This window comes from Macaca thibetana, chromosome 18 (assembly GCF_024542745.1).
Source record: "Macaca thibetana thibetana isolate TM-01 chromosome 18, ASM2454274v1, whole genome shotgun sequence".
NCBI classification, from domain to species: Eukaryota; Metazoa; Chordata; class Mammalia; order Primates; family Cercopithecidae; genus Macaca; species Macaca thibetana.
In genome coordinates this window covers 60,241,957-60,266,225 of record NC_065595.1, presented here as the reverse complement: position 1 = coordinate 60,266,225, position 24,269 = coordinate 60,241,957, and the positions used below count along the sequence as shown (strand labels likewise).

The 24,269-nt window shown below is 39.7% G+C and overlaps 1 protein-coding gene across 10 annotated transcripts in view; it reads left to right on the top strand.

The window, feature by feature from the left end:
* The window catches only part of YES1 (YES proto-oncogene 1, Src family tyrosine kinase), a 145,286-nt gene extending 122,442 nt beyond the window's left edge, over positions 1-22,844 (top strand). For all 10 annotated transcript variants that reach the window (XM_050767649.1, XM_050767650.1, XM_050767645.1 and 7 more), the window contains 6 exons: positions 1,674-1,829; positions 1,988-2,167; positions 5,286-5,362; positions 7,831-7,984; positions 11,835-11,966; positions 20,273-22,844. In XM_050767649.1, the coding sequence (XP_050623606.1) occupies positions 1,674-1,829; positions 1,988-2,167; positions 5,286-5,362; positions 7,831-7,984; positions 11,835-11,966; positions 20,273-20,481 (908 nt within the window). In that variant the 3' untranslated portion in view covers positions 20,482-22,844. The remainder of the gene's footprint in view (positions 1-1,673; positions 1,830-1,987; positions 2,168-5,285; positions 5,363-7,830; positions 7,985-11,834; positions 11,967-20,272) is intronic.
* Positions 22,845-24,269: the final 1,425 nt, after the last annotated feature.

Sequence of the window (24,269 nt, the reverse complement as noted above, 5' to 3'; positions counted from 1 at the left end):
TTAATACTGGGAAAGGGGATGTTTCCATGGTAATGTCTTCAATGACAGCTAGCTACAAACTGTGTCTGTCAAGTCAACCAGCAATCTTGACATTGATTAAGCATGTTACCAAGCAGTGGCATCACTTGTAATTGCCTTTGTCACAATGTGAATTTGTGTGGTTATTTAGTGAGAATAGGAGAGAACATGTCTCATTTTCAATAAGAAAGATTGTATAAGCAGAATTCACAAGTTAAGCCGTTATGAATCTAGGGTTCCCTGACTTTGTGTCTCCCTTATTTAAAAAATCAGTCTCCTGCTAGGCATGGTGGCTTGTGCCTTTAATCCCAACTACTGATGCAGGAGGATCATTTGAGGCCAGGAGTTCAAGAACAGTCTGGGCAACATAGCGAGACCTCATCTCTTTAAAAAAAAAAAAAAGGCTGGCACGGTGGCTCACACCTGTAATCGCACCACTTTGGAAGGCTGAAGCGGACAGATCACTTGAAGTCAGTAGTTCAAGACCAGCCTGGGCAACATGACAAAACCCTATCTTTATTAAAATACAAAAAAATGTAGCCAGGCTTGGTGGCGTGTGCCTGTAGGCCCAGCTACTTGGGAGGCTGAGGCAGGAGAATCACTTGAACCCAGGAGGTGGAGGTTACAGTGAGCTGAGATCACACCGTTGCACTCCATCCTGGGCAACAGAGTGAGACTCCATCTCAAAAAAAAAAAAAAAAAATCTCCTAAATGATCCTAAATAAACTTTTTCTTTGATTTTTGGTATGCCTGTTACAAATTAGTGGCTATTAAATATAACATTTAATGATAACATTCTCTTTGAAAATTAATAAAACCCAGTGTACAAAGGCAGAACTTTAGAAGCAGACAGACCTTGATTTGAATCCCATCTCTACCATTTACTAACTGCAGGACCTTGGGGGAAAGTTGCATATGTTTTCAAAGCTTCATTTATATGAGATATTTGTAAAGTACGAATTTAGCACAGTACTGGAACATACTAAGTGTTTAGTAAATAATAACTTAAAATATATATATATATTTTAAGTTATACTAAGTAGCAAATATGCTAATATATTTACTATATATTAGTATATACATACTAAGTATTTAGTAAATAATATATGTGTGTGTGTGTGTGTATATATATATATTTTGAGTCAATCTCACTGTGTCACCCAGACTAGAGTGCAGTGGCACGATTTTGGCTCACTGCAGCCTCTGCCTCCTGGGTTCAAGCGATTCATCTGACTCAGCCCCCTGAGTAGCTGGGACTATAGGCATGCACCACCACGCCCGGCTAATTTTTGTATTTTTAGTAGAGACAGCGTTTCACGTATTGGCCAGGCTGGTCTCAAACTCCTGACCTCGTTATCCGTCCGCCTCAACCTCTCAAAGTGCTGGGATTACAGACATGAGCCACTGTGCCTGGCCTTAACAATAAATTTTACAAAATATTTCACTTATATATATTTATATTATATATTTTTATATATATATATTTCATGTTTTGCTTCTTATGGACAACTCCCTTTTTGTTTTGTGTTTTTAGAGTAAAACTCGAAAGGACTTCTATTTTTGTTTTTCTACAGTGTAAACTTAAAACATTGATACACTACGTACCCCGTAATTTTTGTAATTGATTTTACAGTGTAGTTTATTCATTTATCTAGAACATGCTGATGGTTTATGCCACAAGTTAACAACTGTGTGTCCAACCGTGAAACCTCAGACTCAAGGTCTAGCAAAAGATGCTTGGGAAATCCCTCGAGAATCTTTGCGACTAGAGGTTAAACTAGGACAAGGATGTTTTGGCGAAGTGTGGATGGGTAAGAAGCCTGAATTTTTGTTTTCTGTCATTGTTTAGCTGTGGGTTAAAGTGCAACAATTTATGATAAAATATGTTTCATTATTTAAGGTAAGTGCTGTTTACTGAAGTTTGGTCTAAAATCCTTTAAAATATAAATTCATAAAATGTGTTGTTTAGGAACATGGAATGGAACCACAAAAGTAGCAATCAAAACACTAAAACCAGGTACAATGATGCCAGAAGCTTTCCTTCAAGAAGCTCAGATAATGAAAAAATTAAGACATGATAAACTTGTCCCACTATATGCTGTTGTTTCTGAAGAGCCAATTTACATTGTCACTGAATTTATGTCAAAAGGTATGTATTAGTATCTCTTTAGGTATTCGTGTTGATAATATTTTTAAGAGTCTTTATTTCTATTTATATGCATATAGACTTATCGTATACCGTTTTCTAATTTAAGATTTTTCTATAGACATTTGAATAGAAGAAACCTGACTTTGTTTAATGGAATAGTGGTTATCCAGTTATTCCAGAGGATAGTATGACGTTTAAAAGGAAAAGTAGGCAAGCTGAATTAATTTTGAAATTAAGTTTGGCTAAAAGAAACGGAAAAGCTAGAAAGGTGAAAAATAGAAATTGTCTGTACACATTTAATTAAAATGATAAAATCAGGAAGATACTTACATTTTTAGTACTAAAGCAAAGAAATAAGGTAAAGTTAAAATAAATTAGTTTTCTCATTTTAATATAAACATAATTCCTATATTCAGGACTTCTAGGAACTTTTTTCGCCACTGTTTTTTTTTTTTGGATAGAGACTGGGGTCTCAACTATGTTGCCCAGGCTGATCTTGAACTCCTGGCCTCAAGCAATCCTCCCTTTTTGGCCTCCCAAAGTGCTGGTATCACCAGCATGAGCCACTGTGCCTGGCCTCCCCACTGCTTTCAATGGAAATTTCTTCATTTTCCCAAACTCTAGACCACAAGATGGGATCTTCAGTAACAGGGTTAGGGGGAGGATAAAGATATTAATACTCTTTCCTCTTTTTCCCTGTGCAAATGATCCTTTAGAAGAGGAATTAGTAAGTCAGCAGATAAGCTGACAGCCCTGATTTTTATGTGTTTGATTCCATCTGCTTTATTGTTGTTATTTTTACTCTTGAACCAATAATATACAGTAGTCACTAATTATGTCACCTTCTCCAGTAGTCTATCTTGACCAATGATGTAGTTCCATCTAGTGGTGACAGGGACAACTACAAGTTATGTATTTGCTATAGGAAAAGTTTTCCCCACAAAAGGGGACTGAAACCGAAAGTTAAGAAATGGTACAGCCTATTTATTGATAGCCAGAACACACCTAAAGACCCAAAGCACCTGGCGCTCTTTGGAAGGAATGTATACTGCAAACAGTTGCCAAATACGGCATTTTTTTGGTTTGCTTGGTGGTTTGTTTTTTGTTTTTGGTTTTTTGTGAGATGGGGCCTCACTCTATCCCCCAGGGTGGAGTGCAGTCACAGTTCTCTGCAGCTTCGACCTCCCTGGGCTCAAGTGATCCTCTCATCTCAGCCTCCCAAGTAGCTGGGATTACAGGTGCATGCCACCCCACATAGATAATTTTTGTATTTTTCTGCAGATGGGGTTTCTCCCTGTTTCCCAGGCTGGTTTGGAACTCCTGGGGTCAAGCGATCAGCCTGCCTTGGCCACCCAAAGTGCTGCAATTACAGGTGTGAGCCACCACACCCAGGCCAAATATGCCCTTTCAAAGAGTATATTAGATGAACCAGAGGAGAAGGGAGGGCCAGGCATGGTGGCTGACCTGGGAAACATGGTGAAACCCCATCTCTACAAAAACTAAAAAAATTAGCAGGGCATGGTGGCACACACATGTAGTCCCTACTCAGGAGGCTGAGGCATGAGAATTGCTTGAGCCCAGGAGGTTGAGGCCACAGTGAGCTGTGCTTGTGCCACTGCACTCCATCTGGGGTGAAAAAATGAGACCCTGTCTCAAAAAAAAAAAGAAAAGGGAGAAAAGGAGAGGGAAGATGTTTAAATCAAGGTATTGGAAGCAGGCCAGGCACAGTGGTTCACGCCTCCAATCCCAGCACTTTGGGAGGCTGAGGCAGGTAGATCACTTGAGGTCAGGAGTTCGATCCCAGCCTGGCCAACATAGCGAAACCCCGTCTCTACTAAAAATACAAAAAATAGCCGGGCTTGGTGGCTCATGCTGTAGTTCTAGCTGCTTGGGAAGCTGAGGCACGAGAATGGCTTGAGCCTGGGAGGCAGAGGTTTCAGTGAGCCAAGATGACACCGCTGCACTCCAGCCTGTGTGACTAAGCGAGACTCGGTTTCAGATAAAGACTTTTAACAATTAAAAAATACATTGGGAGCATAAGAAATATAATGAAGGTAAGACTAATAGCCCATTTAGCGCTGTATATTAATTTAAAAATTACTTAATTGGGAGAACATGGTAGAATTCTGTGTTGTCAGACCACTGGGAACAATTATTTCCAGACGGGAGAGATTTAGAATACAAGGTAACAAAAGTCCTTTCTATTTTTAAAACTCTTTAATTCCTCATGTTGGTATTCACTTAGCACTTGTCCCTTGATAATCTGTTCAAACTCATTGCCCCATGCACTCCAACATAAACCCACTGTTCTGCTCTTTGTTTTCATGATTTTCTTCATGTTTTTTCTTTCGCCTGGAATTTGGTTTCCCTAGCTCTGGACCAGTAAGTACACCGACTACACTGCCCCGATCCAGTTTGTGGTCAGGCATTCCATTTAGTTGTCATTTCTATTTAGTCGTCTTTAATCTGGAGCCATTCCTGCACCTTCCTCTGTCTTCCATAGCATTGTTACTTCTGAAGAGAATAGACCACTTTTATGTTTTAAATGTGCCTTAATTTGGGTTTGTGTGATGTTTTCTCTTGATTAAATTCAAGTACATTGTAAGCTTTTAACAAATAATAGAGAAGCCATAATCAGACTTCTAGCCTTTTTCTTTGCTGTTATTCATAGTACTTGGTAGTTTTCAGAGAGAGCTTGGTCACAGCAGTAGTTCGACAGCAACTCATTTAGCTACCTGTATTTAGTTTTAACTACCCCCAAGATATTCCTAGTTGTCTGAATTCTTGAATCAGGTTTACTTAAAATTATGTAAGTATTTAATACTACTTCCTGAATCAGAATTGGGATATTGATCAAAGCAAGGAAAAAATGCCTCTTGTCAGGTAAAGTTAATGCATTTTCTTTTTTTTTGCGTATGTTATCAGGAGAAGTTTTCAAAATTTCAGCTTAGAGACCTCTTCTGGGATCTAGATAATTATTTAGAAACTCCAAAACTGCACAAAATTTTAAAAAATGAAAAGCTAAGAAGTTCTGTGTTGTGATTTGGGGTGGAGTATTCATTTCAATCCTAATATAAGATTTGCTTATTTTGTATGAATATCTTACTGTCTGTTACAGGAAGCTTGTTAGATTTCCTTAAGGAAGGAGATGGAAAGTATTTGAAGCTTCCACAGCTGGTTGATATGGCTGCTCAGGTATCTGTATATATGCATGTATCCATTTGAATTGAAAGTGTATATTAAAATGTAGAATAATCTTACCAGAATATTATAGTTTATGTAGTGAAATGGTGGGATTTTATTTTTATTTTTTATTTTTTTAGAGACAGAGTCTCATTCTGTCACCCAGGGTGGAATGCAGTGGTGCACTGATAGCTCCCTGCTTGAAGAGCCTTGAATTCTTGGGCTCCAGCAATCCTCTCACCTCAGCCTCCTGAGTAGCTGGGACTGCAGGCACAGGCCACCATTCCCAGCTAATTTTTTAAAATATATATATTTTTGTAGACACAGGGATCTCTATTTTGCTTAGGCTGGTCTCAAAGTCCTTGGCTCAAAGGATCCTCCCACCCCAGCCTCCTAAAGTGTTGGGATTACCTGGCCAATAATGGAATTTTAGAACTGGCAGGAACATTAGAGATAATCCGATGCAAGCTTTTAATGTTACAGATTAATGAAGTATCAAAAGACCGGAGGTATCTAAAACTCACATAACTTGTTAGTAACAGAACCAGTATTAGAACCAGCTATATAACTCTTAGTCCAGTGCTGTCTTGTATCATATGGTTTCTTAGAAAATAGATGTTTCCTGGCCGGGCGCGGTGGCTCACGCTTATAATCCCAGCACTTTGGGAGGCCAAGGTGAGTGGATCACTTGAGGTCAGGAGTTCAAGACTAGCCTGGCCAACATGGTGAAACTCCATCTCTACTAAAAATACTAAAAATTAGCCAGGCATGGTGGGGGGCACCTGTAATCCCAGCTACTCAGGAGGCTGAGGCAAGAGAATCACTCGAACCCGGGAGACAGAGGTTGCAGTGAGCCAAGACCACACCATTGCACTCCAGCCAGGGCAACAAGAGCAAGACTCCTGTCTTGGAAAAAAAGAAAATAGATGTTTCCACAAATGTAAAGTCTATATGTATTCATATTTCAACAGATAATTTTAAGAAAATTAAAGTGGATGAGTGCTGTTCCAAAGAAAATATTAGTAATCTAAAGTGTATGCTGAATTTTTTATTTAGTATAGTCCAACACAAGAATTAAGATGGTATATATGCAGTTTAAAATGGAACTTTTTTACTTTTCTTTTTGTTTTAAATATACAGTGAAAACTGTTAAAAGTTTATCTTCAGATATGTGGTAGCTATTTGAGAGGCCTTATTATTGGCTTTGGTTGACATGCTGATTTGGGAATCTTACCTCCTAGCATCCAAATGTCCACAGAATCTGACAATTCAGAAAAACTTTATACTGAGAAACTATACATAGGCGACAGGCATATGCCAGGCCGGTTCATGCTTCTGAGTTAGACACTCTGTGGTAGGGGAGGTTGGCAATCCATTTTTGTTCAAAAAAAAAAAATTTTAGATTTTGTGAGCCACATCCAATCTGTCATACTTTTTTCTTTTTACAACCCTTTAAAAATGTAAAAACCAGGCTGTGCAAGATGGCTCCTGTAATCTCAGCACTTTGCACCTGGGCAACATGGTGAAACCCCATCTCTGCAAAAAAATGCAAACATTAGCTGGGTGTGCTGGTGCATGCCTGAGGTCCCAGCTACTCAGTAGGCTGAGGTGGGAAAATTGCTTGAGCCCAGAATATGAGATTGCAGTGAGCCAAGATTGCACCACTGCTCTCCAACCTGCATGACAGAGTGAGACCATGTCTCAATCACTCAAAATGTAAAAAACGTTTTAGTTTTAGTTCTCTGGCCATGCAAAAACAGGCTGCAGGCCACATTTGGCCTACAAGCAGTAGTTGGGGAGCCTCCACCTTGTGGTTAATACCTTTATCACTGTGTCATCTTAGATTGTGCCTGATAGGGACCTTGATGAGCTTGTTTCCAGAGGCACTAAATTACCTTGTGATTTATCTCTTCTCCTAACCACTGATACAAGAAGACATTAGGAGGGTTAGTCTTGGTCTTCAGAGTAATGCTAGATTTTATTTTTTTTTTGAGACTGAGTCTCGCTCTGTTGCCCAGGCTGGAGTGCAGTGTGACACAATCTTGGCTCACTGCAACCTTTGCCTCCTGGGTTCAAACAGTTCTCCTGCCTAAGCCTCCCGAGTAGCTGGGATTACAGGTATGCACCACCACACCCAGCTAATGTTTGTATTTTTAGTAGAGACAGGGTTTCGCCAGGTTGGCCAAGCTGATCTCGAACTCGTGACCTCAAATGATCCGCCCGCCTCGGCCTCCCAAACTGCTGGAATTATAGATGTGGACCACCGCCTCCAGCCAGTGTTAGATTTTTAAAATCTGAATTTAGCCTGCATTTTTACTATGTTTTCTGGTTTTCCTGTGTTATCTTCTAGACTATATCCTGTTACCATCATCCACTTCTGTGATAGTATGATTTTCAGTGATACAATTTGACGTTAACCTTAATTGTCTTCTCTCTGCTTCCCTTTGTATCATATGTCTTGTGTTTTTTGTTTTTCCAAGATTGCTGATGGTATGGCATATATTGAAAGAATGAACTATATTCACCGAGATCTTCGGGCTGCTAATATTCTTGTAGGAGAAAATCTTGTGTGCAAAATAGCAGATTTTGGTTTAGCAAGGTTAATTGAAGACAATGAATACACAGCAAGACAAGGTAAAATTACTTTTACATAAAAGCTTGTTATGTAGTGTTCTGTGTTTTGCTTAACTCTCTTGACTATACAGAGTTTTCCAGAATAAGAATTGTTCTAGGTTCCCTCAGAAGAATCATAGAGACTTTGATTTCATTCATAAAATCATGTACAGTAAATACCACTATGGCTTTCTGATAGTTATTTCCTCCAAGAAAGAACTTGACTAGGTATCCTTTGCATTATACATATAGCAAATGGTAGCCTCTTTATACTTCATTTGACATGACAACAAACCTGTTTTAATTTCTTTCCTAGAAAGGCCAGAGGGTCTCAATCAGAGGAGATATTGCCCAGTACCGCCACTCACCAGGGGACATCTGACAATGTCTAGAGACATTTTTGGTGGTTACAACCTGGGGGCTACTGCCGACATCTAGTGGGTAGAGGCCAGGTATACTGCTGAACCTCCTACAGTGTACAGAAATGTGCAGGCAAGACCCCCCACAACACAGAATTATCAGGCCCAAAATGGTAGTGGCGCCAAGATTGAGAAACCCTGCTTCAGACATAGTGCTTTCTTTCAACCTCCATACTTTTGTGCAGTTACCTCCGTCTGGAATGCCTTCCTATCTGTAATGTATTTTGTTGTTGTTTTTGTTGTTGTTTTTTCGAGATAGGGTCTCACTCTGTCGCTCAGGGTAGAGTATAGTGGCGTAATTTTAGCTCACTGCAGCCTTGACCTCCTGGGGCTCAGGTGATCCTCCCATCTCAGCCTCCTGAGTAGCTGGAACTACAGGTGCACATCACCACACCTGATGAATTCTTTGTATTTTTTGTAGAGACGAAGTTCTGTCATATTGCCCAAGCTGGTCTCGAACTTCTGGGCTCAAGCAATCCTCCTGCCTTGGCTTCCCAAAGTGCTAAGATTACAGGCGTGAGACACCATACCCGGCCTGTAATCTTTACATGTGAAAATCCTAACCATTCTTTAGGGCTTAATTTAGCTGCCACTTTTTTTTTCAGTAGTTTTTGGGAAACTAGTTCTTTAGTGGTGATTTCTGAGATTTTGCTGCACCCATCACCCAAGCATCGTGCACTGTACCCAATATGTAGTTTGTTTGTTTGTTTGTTTGTTTGTTTGTTTATTTGTTTGAGACAGAGTCTCGCTCTGTCGCCCAACCCAGGCTGAAGTGCAGTGGCACGATCTCGGCTCACTGCAACCTCTGCCTCCCAGATTCAAGCGATTCTCCTGCCCCAGCCTCCCAAGTAGCTAGGATTACAGGCTCGTACCACCATGCCCAGCTAATTTTTGTATTTTTAGTAGAGACGGGGTTTCACCTCCAATATGTAGTCTTTTATTCACCCCCAACCTTTCCCCCTTAGTCCCCAAAGTCCGTTATATTATTCTTACACTTTTCTGTCCTCATAACTTAGCCCCACTTTTAAGTGAGGCCATATGATATTTGGTTTTCCATCCCTGAGTTACCTCACTTAGAATAGTGGCCTCCAGCTCCGTCTAAGTTTTTGCAAAAGCCATTATTTCATTCCTTTTTATGACTGAGTAGTATACCATGGTGTATATATGCCACACTTTTTATAATCCACTCATTGGTCGATAGTCATTTAGGTTGGCTCCATATCTGCAATTGTGAATTGTGCTGCTATAAACGTGCGTGTATGTATCTTTTTCATATAATTGATTTTTTTTTTTTCTTTGAGACAGCTTCTCAATCTGTTTCCCAGGCTGGAGTACAGTGGCACAATCTCGGCTCACTGCAACCTCCACCTCCCAGATTCAAGTGATTCTCCTGTCTCAGCCTCCTGTGTAGCTGGGATTATAGGAACCTGCCACCAGGCCTGGCTAATTTTTGTATTTTAGTAGAGACAAGGTTTCACCATGTTGGCCAGGCTGGTCTCAAACTCCTGACCTCAGGTGATCCACACACCTTGGCCTCCCAAAGTGCTGGGATTACAGGCTTGAGCCACCACACCTGGCTGATTTCATTTCCTTTGGGAGGTTATTGCTGGATTAAATGGTAGCTCTACTTTTAGTTCTTTAAGTAGTTTCCATACTGTTTTCCATAGTGGTTATACTAATTTACATTCCCACTGTCAGTGCAAAAATGTTCTCTTTTCACCACATCCACACCAATATCTATTGTTTTTTTGACTTTTTCATTATGGCCATTCTTGCAGGAGTAAGGTGGTGTCTCATTGTAGTTTTAATTTGCATTTCTCTGATGATTAGTGATGATGTAGCTGCCACTGGTTTTTTGTTTGTTTGTTTGTTTTTGAGACGCTCAGGCTGTCGCTCAGGCTGGAGTGCAGTGGCGCAATCTCAGCTCACTGCAAGCTCCGCCTCCCGGGTTCATGCCATTCTCCTGCCTCAGCCTTCCAAGTAGCTGGGACTACAGGCACTTGCCACCACCTCAGCTAATTTTTTTTTTTTTTTGTATTTTTGGTAGAAACGGGGTTTCACCATATTAGCCAGAATGGTCTCGATCTCCTGACCTCATGATCCGCCCACCTCGGCCTCCCAAAGTGCTGGGATTACAGGTGTGAGCCACCGTGCCTGGCCGAGTTTTGCTTTTTTGCCCAGGCTGGAGTGAAGCGGCATGATCTCGGCTCACTGCAACCTCTGCCCCCCAGGTTCAAGTGATTCTCCTGCCTCAGCCTCCCAAGTAGCTGGGATTACAGGCATGCGCCACCATGCCTAGCTAAGTTTTGTATTTTTGGTAGAGACACGGTTTGCACCACGTTGGCCAGGTGATCTGCCTGCCTCGGCCTCTTAGAGTGCTGGGATTATAGGCATGAGCCACTGCGCCCAACCACCTGCGACTTTTTAAATGAAACGTTTTGTGATTGTGCCAAGGAAAATTGATCATCTGTTTGTCTAAATATCTAAAGAACTCTATTTTATTTTATTTTATTTTTTTTATTTATTTTTTTTTTTTTGAGACGGAGTCTCACGCTGTTGCCCAGGCTGGAGTGCAGTGGCGCGATCTCGGCTCACTGCAAGCTCCGCCTCCCGGGTTCCCGCCATTCTCCTGCCTCAGCCTCCTGAGTAGCTGGGACTACAGGCGCCCGCCACCGCGCCCGGCTAATTTTTTGTATTTTTAGTAGAGACGGGGTTTCACTGTGGTCTCGATCTCCTGACCTTGTGATCCGCCCGCCTCGGCCTCCCAAAGTGCTGGGATTACAGGCTTGAGCCACCGCGCCCGGCCAAGAACTCTATTTTAAAACACGATCTACAAACATATAATAACTTAAAGAATGTAAGATACCTATAATCTTATTTCCACAGTAAGTTTATAAACTTCATGAAAGCCATGCTTTTTAGGTTTCCATAATGATTAGCATAATGCCCTCCACCTAAAAGACATACACTAAATATTTGAGTAAATTAACATGGGCTTTTAAAAGTAGTACAATAAAATTTTCCAGAACGGTATATAAAGTAGAAAAGAAATTATGTTTGAAAACCCGTAGACATTATAAGTCAGTAGAATATTCACTCATCAACCAATAGTTAACTACAGCTATTAGGTGCCAGACTGTACTTAAAAGTTACACATCTTGTAGCCCATATTTTTAGCTTACTACAACTTCAGCCTCTATTTTCTTAAATTGTTTTCTGTTCCCACAGCCAACTTATTTTTTAAATCATCAGCTATCTAATCAGGAATAAATGTGATTTATTTCAATATGAATTTTAAAAGTTAATGTTTCTCCCATGTATCTTGTACATTTAAAGAATTGACACTGATGACTACAGTAGAGATATTGACAGAAGATTAGCCCTGCATATGCTGTATTTACACAAATAGATTTTTTAAAAACAATTAAGCAAGATTGTCAATATTATTTTAGGTGCAAAATTTCCAATCAAATGGACAGCTCCTGAAGCTGCACTGTATGGTCGGTTTACAATAAAGTCTGATGTCTGGTCATTTGGAATTCTGCAGACAGAGCTGGTAACAAAGGGCAGAGTGCCATATCCAGGTAAGCTTGCATTTTATTAGCTCTTGGTTATCTCATGAGTGGCTTTATCAGGAGTTTATTAGGAACAGAATTGTAAGCGGGGAAAAGGCCCTTTACTGTGGCATTGGATGGGTAACAGTCAGTGAAAGCCACGATCCTTGACTGGGTGAGCATATGAGGTATGCCCCACATTCACCTCAGCTTAGGACATTTTCCAAAAGGGCCTCTTACTGTTCTCTCAGATAATAAACATATCTTAAATATCCTGGGTCATCACCCCATACCCTAAATAATTGTTATTTCCCAGTAGTGTGACTGGTGGGTTTTTTGTTGTTGTTGTTTTTTGTTTTGGTTTGTTTTTTGAGACAGAGTCTCGCTTTGTCACGCAGGCTGGAGTGCAATGGTGCAATCTCGGCTCACTGCAACCTCTGCCTCCTAGGTTCAAGCAATTCTCCTGCCTCAGCCTCCCAAGTAGCTGGGATTACAGGCACCCGCCACCACGCCCAGCTAATTTTTTGTATTTTTAGTAGAGATGGGGTTTTGCCATGTTGACTAGGCTGGTCTCGAACTCCTGACCTCAGGTGGTCCACCTGCCTAGGCCTCCCAAAGTGCTGGGATTACAGGCATGAGCCACCGTGCCCATCCTGGTATGTTTTTTTAAATATATACTAGCCTTGTTTTCTTCATTAGATTATTTTGAGATCCTTTTCTTGTTTTATTTCTCCTAACAAAACCTATTTATAAACCAGTACTTTAAAAAATATGTCTGCCATTAATAAGGAGGAAAAATAAAAATGTCTCCCTTTCAAAATTATGAGATTTATATAGTTCCTAGGGGGAAGGAGAAATTTTAGCCCACTTGAAATTCAGCTACCATTGAGTATTATTTTAGTTTGTTACTTCTCAAACTCTTCTACTGAAGTATCCTAATGTTGAGAGAGAAAGCATATAAAATTTAATCTTTAGGAAAAACTGTTTTGCTAATCTTAAAGGTTTTGCATATTATCTAACATATCCCTCTTCCCTAATACCTCCAACTGTAGATCTAATGCCATCAAATTTTATCACCCACTTTGTCTTGTTGCTGTTATTCACTGATACCATTCAAGTTCTTCTCATTTAATGACTCACCATTGTCCTCTCCAACAAAACTCCTCTCCTGTCTTAATTCCTTGTCATCTTAATACGCATGGTGATGATTTTTCTATTACCCTGGTCTCTTGTAGCTTGAACTCTTCTCCTGTGTAATCTTGTCTTTCACTCTACCTTAGCCAGTCTTCCCATCTTCATACCTTAAACCTTAACATTACCAATAACTGCAACCCTTTCAAAATCTATTTCATGCGTCTACTTTCTGACCACCACTTGCCATCTTTCTAGATAATTCTTTCTACCCCAACCCTAGCAATTTCTTGATGCTACCAGGATCTTTACTCCATTGTTTCTGCCACCTTTTCCTGCTTCCTCACCCTCTTCGTGAGACCATTCTCCTTAAATTCCCTAGTGAAGCAGTATAATCACTCCTTTGCAGTTACCTTGCCCTTCACCCTTCTCTGATTTCATCATCATTGCTTAACAAAATCACTGTGCTAAATAAATCCAACTCTGCCTACACCACACCCGCAAACAGGGCTAGAAAAAACAACACAGCCATGCACCATAGTTTCACTTTAAATGTAAAACCATGAGGAAATTTCAGTTTTAGCTGTGATGGAGAGGCATTAGCCTCTAAAAATCCAACTTACTATAGCACTATAAACAACTACAAAAGTTAGATCAAATATGTAAAAGAACATTGCATCAAGAAAGGCCATATTCCTTACGGCAGGGCAAGTACATGAGCTGAGCCTTACATTTATATTGGCTTTTCTGAAGGCATTTTCTAAAATAGCATAGGGCAGTAAAACCCAGACAGAAAGCATAAGTCTTTTTTTTTTTTTTTTTTTTTTTTTTTTTGAGACGGAGTCTCGCTCTGTCGCCCAGGCTGGAGTGCAGTGGCGCTATCTCGGCTCACTGCAAGCTCCGCCTCCCGGGTTTACGCCATTCTCCTGCCTCAGCCTCCCGAGTAGCTGGGACTACAGGCGCCCGTCACCTCGCCCGGCTAATTTTTTTTTGTATTTTTAGTAGAGACGGGGTTTCATTGTGTTAGCCAGGATGGTCTCGATCTCCTGACCTCGTGATCCGCCCGTCTCGGCCTCCCAAAGTGCTGGGATTATAGGCTTGAGCCACCGCGCCCGGCCAGCATAAGTCTTATTAAGCAAAGGAGACAGAGATCCAAGTGCTGGGATCTGAAGGACAGGATCCCAGAGAAGGAACTATAGGGAAAGAACTCTAAAATTCTGCTTTCAAATTCCAGTTGGGCATGGTGACTCACTCCTATAATCCCAGCACTTTGGGAGGCCGAGGTGGGTGGATCGCTTGAGCCCAGGAATTTGAAGCTATACTGAGCTATGATTGCACCACTGCACTCCAGCCTGGGCAACAGAGCAAGACCCTGTTTCAAAAAAAAAAAAAAAAAAAAAAAAAAAAATCCCTTCAGGTCCTTGCTCAGTTCTAATCTGCACATACACAGGGGGAAGCTCTGGGAGACCTAACAGAAAATAGCTACTAGGAGGCTGGGGAGTCAAGCAGAGTTCAGAGGCTACAGAGTGCTGAGTTGTTGTCCAACCAAAGTGGATAGATGTTGGAGAATACCCTAGGCTTTTTGTTGAGACCCCAGAAAGTCCATACCCTAGGAGAAAGGGCAAAACTGAGCAAAACTAAGCCCTAACAGCTAGGTGATCTGCCAGTAAATTACAAATGGAATTAAACTGAACATCCTTCAGAAAAAGATAACATGATCCAGATAATCTCCAGTGTATGATTCAAAATGTCTAGCACAAAATAAAAAGTTATTAGACATACGAAGAAGGGAAGAGATGACTGATTATCAAGAGTTCAAAATGTGGTTGGGCGTGGTGGCTCACCCCTGTAATCCCAACACATTGGGAGGCCGAGGCGGGTAGATCACAAGGTCGGGAGTTTGAGACCAGCTTGGCCAAGATGGTGAAAACCCCATCTCTGCTAAAAATACAAAAATTAGCCAGTCACGGTGGCGCGCACCTGTAATCCCAGCTACTCGGGAGGCTGAGGCAGGAGAATCACTTGAACCCAGGAGGTGGAGATTGCGGTGAGCTGAGATCGCACCAGTGCACTCTAGCCTGGGTGATAGAGCGAGACTGTCTCAAAAAAAAAAAAAAAAGAGTTCAAAATCAATAGGAGCAGACGCTGAGATAATTCAGATCTTGGAGTTAGCAAAAGACTTCAAAATAGCAATATATGGAATGTTAAAATAGAAAAGTTTTGCAAAATAATGGAAAACTGGAGAATTTCAGCAGAATTGGAATCTCTCTATATATATATAAAAAAAGAATGAAATGGAAATTAATTAATTAATTTATTTATTTATTTTCTTTTGAGACAGAGTCTCGCTTTGTCTCCCAGGCTAGAGTACGGTGGCACGATCTCGGTTCACTGCACCCTCCGCCTCCCAGATTCCGTCGATTTTCCTGCCTCAACCTCCCAAGTAGCTGGGATTACAGGCATGTGCCACCACGCCTGGCTAATTTTTTGTATTTTTAGTAGAGAGAAGGTTTCGCCATGTTGGCCAGGCTGGTCACAAACTTCGACCTCAAGTGACCCGCCCGCCACAGCCTCCCAAAGTGCTGGGATTACAGGCGTGAGCCACTCCTCCTGGCCCTCAAATGGAAATCTTAGAACTGTAAAACATTATATGAAATTAAGTACTCACTAGTTGGGCATAGTAGAAGACAAGATTAGTGGATTCAGACACATTAACAAAGTATCCAAGGTAATGCAGAGGTAAAAGCTAATGGGGAAGAAAGCAGAGCAGAATGTATGAAACCAGGGAGGCATAGTAGTGAAAAGGTCTAATTTATATGTAATGGAGTCCCAGAAGCAGAAAAGAGGAAAAAAAAGAAACAGTGGCAACATTTTTAAAAAGTAGTGGCTAAAAATCTTCTAAACATGATAAAATACCAACCCACAGATTAAGTGAACCTCAAACAAGAAAAATAAACTCAGTGAAATTCAAGCAAACATATCATGGTAAAATTATAAAAATCAAAGCCAAACAGCCCTAAGGAGGTGGTGCAGGTTGAGCATTCCTAATTCAAAACTCCGAAATGCAGCCGGGCGCAGTGGCTCAGGCCTGTAATCCCAGCACTTTGGGAGGACAAGGCTGGTGGATCACGAGGTCAGAAGTTCGAGACCAGCCTGGCCAACATAGTGAAACCCCCGTCTCTACTAAAAATACAACAATTAGCTGGGCATGGTGGCGCACACCTGTAGTACCAACTACTTGGAGGCTGAGGCAGGAGAATCACTTGAACCGGGGAGGCGGAGGTTGCGGTGAACCAAGATTGCGCCACTGCACTCCAGCTTGGGCAACAGAGCAAGACTTCGTCTCAAAAAATAATCTGAAATGCTCCAAAATCCAAAACTTTTTGAGCATTGACATGATACCACAAATGGAAAATTCCACACCTGTCCTCATGTGACAAGTCACAGTCAAAATGCCGTCAAAATTTGGTTTTGTGCACAAAATTATTTTTAAGATTATGTATATGTATGTGTACATATATGTATAAGGTGTATATGAAACATAAATGAATTTTTTTTTTTTTTGAGACAGGGTGTCTCACCCAGGCTGGAGTGCAGTGGCACAATCAGGGCTCACTGTAGCCTCTGCCTCCCTGGGCTCAGGTGATCCTCCCACCTCAGCCTCCCAAGTAGCTGGGACCACAGGTGTGTGCCATCCACCTAGCTAATTTTTGTATTTTTGTAGAGACGGGGTCTCACCATGTGGCCCAGGATGGTCTTGAAATCCTGGGCTCAAGCGATTTGCCTGCCCTCGCCTCCCAAAGTGCTGGAATTACAGGTGCAAGCCACCGTGCCTGGCTCATAAATGAATTTTGTGTTTAGACTTGGGTCCCATCCCTTAAGATATCTCATTATATATATGCAAATATTCCAAAATCCAAAAAAATCCAAAACACTTCTGGTCCCAGACATTTCAGATAAGGGATACTCAGCCTGTGTATTATCTACACAGGAACAACAGAGACAGCTAACTTTTCCTCAGATGTGGAAGCCAGGAAAGAGTAAAATTATGTCTTTAAAGTGCTTGGGGGAAAACTGATCTAAAACACCAAAAATAAAAATATCTTTTTTTTTTTTTTTTTTTTTTTTTTTTTTTTTGAGACGGAGTCTCGCTCTGTCGCCCAGGCTGGAGTGCAGTGGCCGGATCTCAGCTCACTGCAAGCTCCGCCTCCCGGGTTCACGCCATTCTCCGGCCTCAGCCTCCCGAGTAGCTGGGACTACAGGCGCCCGCCACCTCGCCCGACTAGTTTTTTGTATTTCTTAATAGAGACGGGGTTTCACCGTGTTAGCCAGGATGGTTTCGATCTCCTGACCTCGTGATCCGCCGGTCTCGGCCTCCCAAAGTGCTGGGATTACAGGCTTGAGCCACCGCGCCCGGCCAAATAAAAATATCTTACCAAATTTATAATGTATATAAAAATAGACTCTCTGACATAACACAAAGGGAGTAAAGGAATAAGAGGTAAATCGTTTTAAGTTTGGAGCAGGTAAAAATACTTATTTTGAGTAAAATATAATAAGCCAAGGAAGCATATTGTAGTCTCAATGATCAAAAATAACAAGAGAAGATAAAAAGCCAACAGAGGAGAGAAAAATTTGAACATTGAAAAATGCTTGTTTAATCAAAATAAAAAGCAAGAGAGGAGAAAAGAATAAATGGAAAAAAGATCAGGATGGTAGAATTAAACACAACTACATCCATAATTAAATTACATTTAGGTACACTAAACATTGCAATTAAAAAAAAGGTAAGTCTGGATTTTAAACACAAACACAAATACTATAATGGTATTTATAAGATACATACTGTAAGGTATTTTAAGAGACTGAAATTAAAAGGATGGAAAAGTTACACTCTGCAAATCCTAACTGAAGAAAGCCTAGGTAGCAGTAGACTTTAAGGCAAGAAATAGTACTAGGGACAAAAAGAATGTTTCATAATGATAAAAGGGTCAGTTCAACAGGGACATAAAAATCCAAAATGAACTATGTAACTACATAGTTTCAAAATGCATAAAAATGTATATGATCGGGATATTCTAGTTAAATATTCAGATGAGAATCAGAGTATAAACAATTTGTAGAGTACCCATCTTTAAAGAAGAAAAAGAGATACTTTATAAACATCATTGTCTTTCTTTGATGATTTTAAGAGGATTTGGAAAGAACTTTCCGCATATAGGACAGACCGATCCGTTGCATACACTTCTCACAGCAGATTGTCCATTTCAAAGCAACAGCTCCTGTTTACTAGTCTTATTTGGGGACAGTAATAAACCTTGGTAAACGCTAACAGGTGTGAAATCCTTACATTTATTGACAGTATGCTAAGTATTTACCATATGGTTTTTTTTTTTTTTTTTTTTTTGAGGAGTCTCACTTTGTCACCCAGACTGGAGTGCAGTGTTGCAATCTGCTCACTGCAACCTCTACCTCCCAGGTTCAAGCGATTCTCCTGCCTCAGCCTCCCGAATAGCTGGGACTACAGGCGCCCACCACCACGCCCAGCTAATTTTTTGTACTTTTTGTAGAGACGGGGTGTCACCATGTTGGCCAGGATAGTCTCCATCTCTTGACCTCGTGATCCGCCTGCCTGGGCCTCCCAAAGTGCTGGGATTACAGGCATGAGCCACCGCGCCCGGCCTTTGAATGAAGTTTTGAATGAAAGCTTATTGGTAATTAGAAGTTATTTTCATAGGTTCCAGCTTATTTAGATTGGTTAATCCTAATAGTCAATTAAAATAATAAGGATAAAATAGAAGAAGAGAATGGAAAAGAAGTTCAATTATAGTAAGCCCTCACTGAATATTAATTCCCTTACTCCTTTTCTCCTTCCCCCAACAACTTCTGGTTGTATTTCCATGGTTAGTAAAATGTACTGGATTTCACTTTTTTCCCCCCACCCCGAGATGGAGCCTCGCTCTGTCACCCAGGCTGGAGTGCAGTGGCGCAATCTCTGCTCACTGCAGCCTCCGCCTCCTGTTCAAGTGATTCTCCCACCTCAACTTCCCAAGTAGCTGGGATTACAGGCACCTGCCATCATGCCCGGCTCATTTTTGTATTTTTGTAGAGATGTGGTTTCACCATGTTGGCAAGGCTGATCTTGAACTCCTGACCTCAGGTGATCTCTGCCCACCTCAGCCTCCCAAAGTGCTAGAATTACAGGCAAGAGCCACCGCACCTGGCTGGATTTCACTTATGAAGATGACAGTACCTAGTTAGATGAAAAGCTCAGAAAACTTCCTTTTAAGTATTGAGTTTCAAAGTCGTGTAGAGTCTTTTTAATAGTTTAAAAAATGTATTTTGAGAAATCACTTATTTCTCAAAAAAATAACTGAACATCTAAATAATAATGATTTAACCCCATTACATTTTCTTTAGAGAATCATAGTCTATTTTAAATACCATTCCTGATGACCGGTTGATAAAGTTTCCAAGAGATACGAGGGATGGCCTGACTTGCAGGCAGGTAGGGAAGGTGATGCGGGAGATAGGAAGTGAAATAGGGTTGCTGGCTTGGTGAGACACTGTTGGGAAGAATTTGGAAAAGGAGGCATTTTGCTGGCCTGTGATAAGATGGGGTGAGCTGCTGATCAGGGGGTTGAGGGAGGGGGGATTACAAAGGAATACGAGAAAGGAACCATGTGTAATATCTTGAAGAAAGTCAAACAGGTGATATTGGATAAGGAAACTGTTTCACAGAAGTAATTCAATATAAAGTTATGTAGTTAGTATATTTGGCAAAACCAAGACTAGAACTTTCTTCTGAATTCCTGTTTTAAAGTTCTTTTAGACACGATCTTGCCACAATTCCTCAGTAACCCAAGTTTGGTCATTGTTAAATGTTAATATTAGGAAGTACCAGTACCTCATAGTGGCACCCTAAATTCTTATTAATCAAATGAGGTTGGCTTTTGAAGACATTAGTATTAAAAATAAGATATAAGATGGAATGAAAAATTAGACATGTTAAAACATAGATTAACATTTTCTAAGCTCTTCTTGATATTCTCATGTTTAAAATTTATTTTGTTGCTTTGTTACAAGAATTATTTCACTAAATAAACTTAATATACTTTGAATCAGTTAGTGGCTAGGGGGTTTGTTATGTTTTCCTAGTGGTAGTCAGGACCATTGTTCTTTCATGTTTTAATCTTGTGTGTTAGGTATGGTGAACCGTGAAGTACTGGAACAAGTGGAGCGAGGATACAGGATGCCCTGCCCTCAGGGCTGTCCAGAATCCCTCCATGAATTGATGAATCTGTGTTGGAAGAAGGACCCTGATGAAAGACCAACATTTGAATATATTCAGTCCTTCTTGGAAGACTACTTCACTGCTACAGAGCCACAGTACCAGCCAGGAGAAAATTTATAATTCAAGTAGCCTATTTTATATGCACAAATCTGCCAAAATGTAAAGAACTTGTGTAGAGTTTCTACAGGAATCAAAAGAAGAAAATCTTCTTTACTCTGCATGTTTTTAATGTAAACTGGAATCCCAGATATGGTTGCACAAAACCACTTTTTTTCCCCCAAGTATTAAACTCTAATGTACCAATGATGAATTTTCCAACGTATTTCAGGGTCCAAAGAAAATAGAGCTAAGATACTGATGACAGTGTGGGTGATAGCATGGTAATGAAGGGCAATGAGGCTACTGCTTATAAATCATTTCCTTTCTTTTTTTCCCCACAGTTAGAATTGCTCAAAGAAAATTATTTATTGTTACAGATAAAACTTGAGAGATAAAAAGCTATACTGTAATAAAATCTAAAATTAAGGAGTACATGGGACCAAATGATTCCATTCCAGTTTTTAAAGTTTCTTGGATTTATTATTCTCAAAAGTTTTTTTCTAAGTTAAACAGTCAATATGCAATCTTAATATATGCTCTCTTTTGCATGGACATGGGCCAGGTTTTTCAAAAGGAATATAAACAGGATCTCAAACTTGATTAAATGTTAGACCACAGAAGTGGAATTTGAAAGTATAATGCAGTACATTAATGTTCATATTCATGGAACTGAAAGAATAAGAAGTTTTCCACTTCAGTCCTTTTCTGAGGAGTTTGTCTTAGAATAATGAAGGTAACTAGAAAGTGAGTTAATCTTGTATGAGGTTGCATTGATCTTTTAAGGCAATATATAATTGAAACTACTGTCCAATGAAAGGGGAAATGTTTTAATCTTTAGATAGCATTCTAAGTAAGACCCAGCATTTAAAAAGCCCTTTTTAAAAAATAGATTTAGTACTGTGAGATATTGCTAATATGTCCTTATGGGGATGGGTGCCACAAATAGAAAATATGACCAGATCAGGGATTTGAATGCACTTTTGCTCATGGTGAATATAGATGAACAGAGAGGAAAATGTATTTAAAAGAAATACGAGAAAAGAAAATGTGAAAGTTTTACAAGTAGAGGGATGGAATGTAATGTTTAATGTTGATGTCATGGAGTGACAAAATGGCTTTGCTGGCACTCAAAGCTCCTCACTTAGCTATGTTCTGAGACTTTTAAGAGTTATAAGGTATAACTATAAAACTAATTTTTCTTACACACTAAATGGGTATTTGTTCAGAATAGTGAAGTTACGGTTTCACATTCATTCCTGTGGGATATGACTTTAATGTAAAACATTTTTAGGACTCCAGTTTTCAAATCATGTTTGAATCTACTTTCGCTTTTAAAGTCTACATAATGGTGGTCATTTTTTCCCTTTTAGAATACATTAAATGGTTGATTTGGGGAGGAAAACTTAGTCTGAATATTAACAGCGGTGAAAAGGGAACAGTTTTTACCCTAAAGTGCAAAAGTGAAACATACAAAATAAGACTGATTTTTAAGAGTAACTCAGTAATTTCAAAATACAGATTTGAATGGTGGCATTAGTGGTTTAAGTGTCTAGCAGAGGAAAAATTGAATCTGATAAAATGAAGATCTGGTGTATATGTTTTAAAATACTCTCATATAGTCACACCTTAATCTTATATTAGGCCCCTCTATTTTCAGGATATAATTCTTAACTATCATTATTTACCTGATTTTAATCATCAAATTTGAAGTTCTTTGCCATGTCATATATGTTCAAATTCAAACCATTTTAAAATGTGACAGGTGGACTTCATGCAAGTTGGCAATAGTTCTGGTACTAAAAATTGTGGTTGTTTTTTTCTGTTTACGTAACCTGCTTAGTATTGACACTCTCTACCAAGAGGGTCTTCCTAAGAAGAGTGCTGTCATTATTTCCTCTTGTCAACAACTTGTGACACGAGATTTTTTTAAGGGCTTTATGTGAACTATGATATTGTAATTTTTCTGAGCATATTCAAAAGGGTAACAAAATTATGTTTATGTACTAAATCTAATCAGGAAAGTAAGCCAGGAAAAGTTGATGGTATTCATTAGGTTTTAACTGAATGGAGCAGTTCCTTATGTAATAACAATTGCATAGTAGGGATAAAACACTAACTTAATGTGTATTCATTTTAAATTGTTCTGTATTTTTAAATTGCCAAGAAAAATAAACAACTTTGTAAATTTGGAGATTTTTTCCAACAGCTTTTCATCTTCAGTGTCTTAAAGTGGAAGTTAACCTTTACCAAAAAAGGAAGTTGGCAAAAACAGCCTTCTAGCACACTTTTTTTAATGAATAATGGTAGCCTAAACTTAATATTTTTATAAAGTATTGTAATATTGTTTTGTGGATAATTGAAATAAAAAATTCTCATTGAATGCACCTATTAATCCTTTTAGTTGCCGTTCATATTCTCATTCATTTTTTAAAAATTGGTATATTCTGAATTTATTCTTCCATTGGGGAAAAAATGTTCAGTTACTTGTAACTACTGAGCAGAATTTAATCAATCCTTTATTAAATTCAGAACATTATTGAACTCATTCTTTGTGGTCAATTTTCTATGTCAAGTGAGTGACATTATTTTTATAAGCATTTTCTTCTTTTTAAAATTATACCAGCAAATACAGTTAATGCAGAAACCTAAGTAATCTGAGTGGAGCTATTCACAATCTCTGTAAAGAATATAAAATAGAATGACCAGTTTTATTATAAATTAAGGGGCTTAATTTTCTAAAAAAGGAAAATATGAGCCTTATCTCTGTGTGTTTTATAATTATTTTATTATATAGGTATAATGAAAATAAAATAGTACTAAATTTTGAATGGTCATTCAAAAGCATTTATTTTCAATAAGATAATAGTGTTAATTACCGTTTACTACTATCTAAAATTATTGGCTTTTTCTCTGATTTCTAAAACACCTCATTTAGTAAACGTTTATTTTTGTAGTATAGCAACAGTTCCTCAATTTAAGAATGTTTTTCTAGTTTCCTGTTTGCCTTTTAATTTTCCATATAATTTCTGACATGTAAGTTGTACATTTGTAGATTGTCAAATCTGTTCATTCCTTTTTTATGCTTAGAAGTCCTCATCTACCCCAAGATTAATATTCATCTATCTATATTATAGTTTGTGCTTGTGTGTGTGTGTGTGTGTGTGTGTGTGTGTGTGTGTGTGTGAGAGAGAGAAAAAGAGAGAGACAGGATCTTGCTCTGTTGCCCAGGTTGAAGTGCAGTGGCACCATCATGACTCACTGCAGCCTCGACCTCTCAGGCTCAAGCAATCCTCCCACGTCAGCCTCCCGAGTAGCTGGGAGTACAGGCGTGAGCCACCTTGCCTGGCTAACTTTTCATATTTTGTAGAGACAGGGTTTTGCCATTTGCTTAGGCTGGTCTCAGAATTCCTGAGCTCAAGTGATCCACCTGCCTCGGCCTCTCAAAGTGCTGGGATTACAGGCATAAGCCACTGCACCCAGCCCTATAGGTTATGCTTTTTAAAAAGCATTTTAATTCATTTGGAAGTTGAGTATAAAATGTGACTTAAGGGCCAGGCACATTTTATACTCAATGTGGAGTGCTGTGATGCGATCTTGGCTCACTGCAACCTCTGCCTCCCAGGTTAGAGCAATCCTTGCGCCTCAGCCTCCCGAGTAGCTTGAATTACAGGTGCATGCCACCATGCCCAGCTAATTTTTGTGTTTTTCATAGAGACAGGGTTTCGCCATGTTGGCCAGGCTGCTCTCGAACTTCTGACCTCAGATGATCCGCCCACCTTGACCTCCCAAAATGCTGGGATTATAGGCGT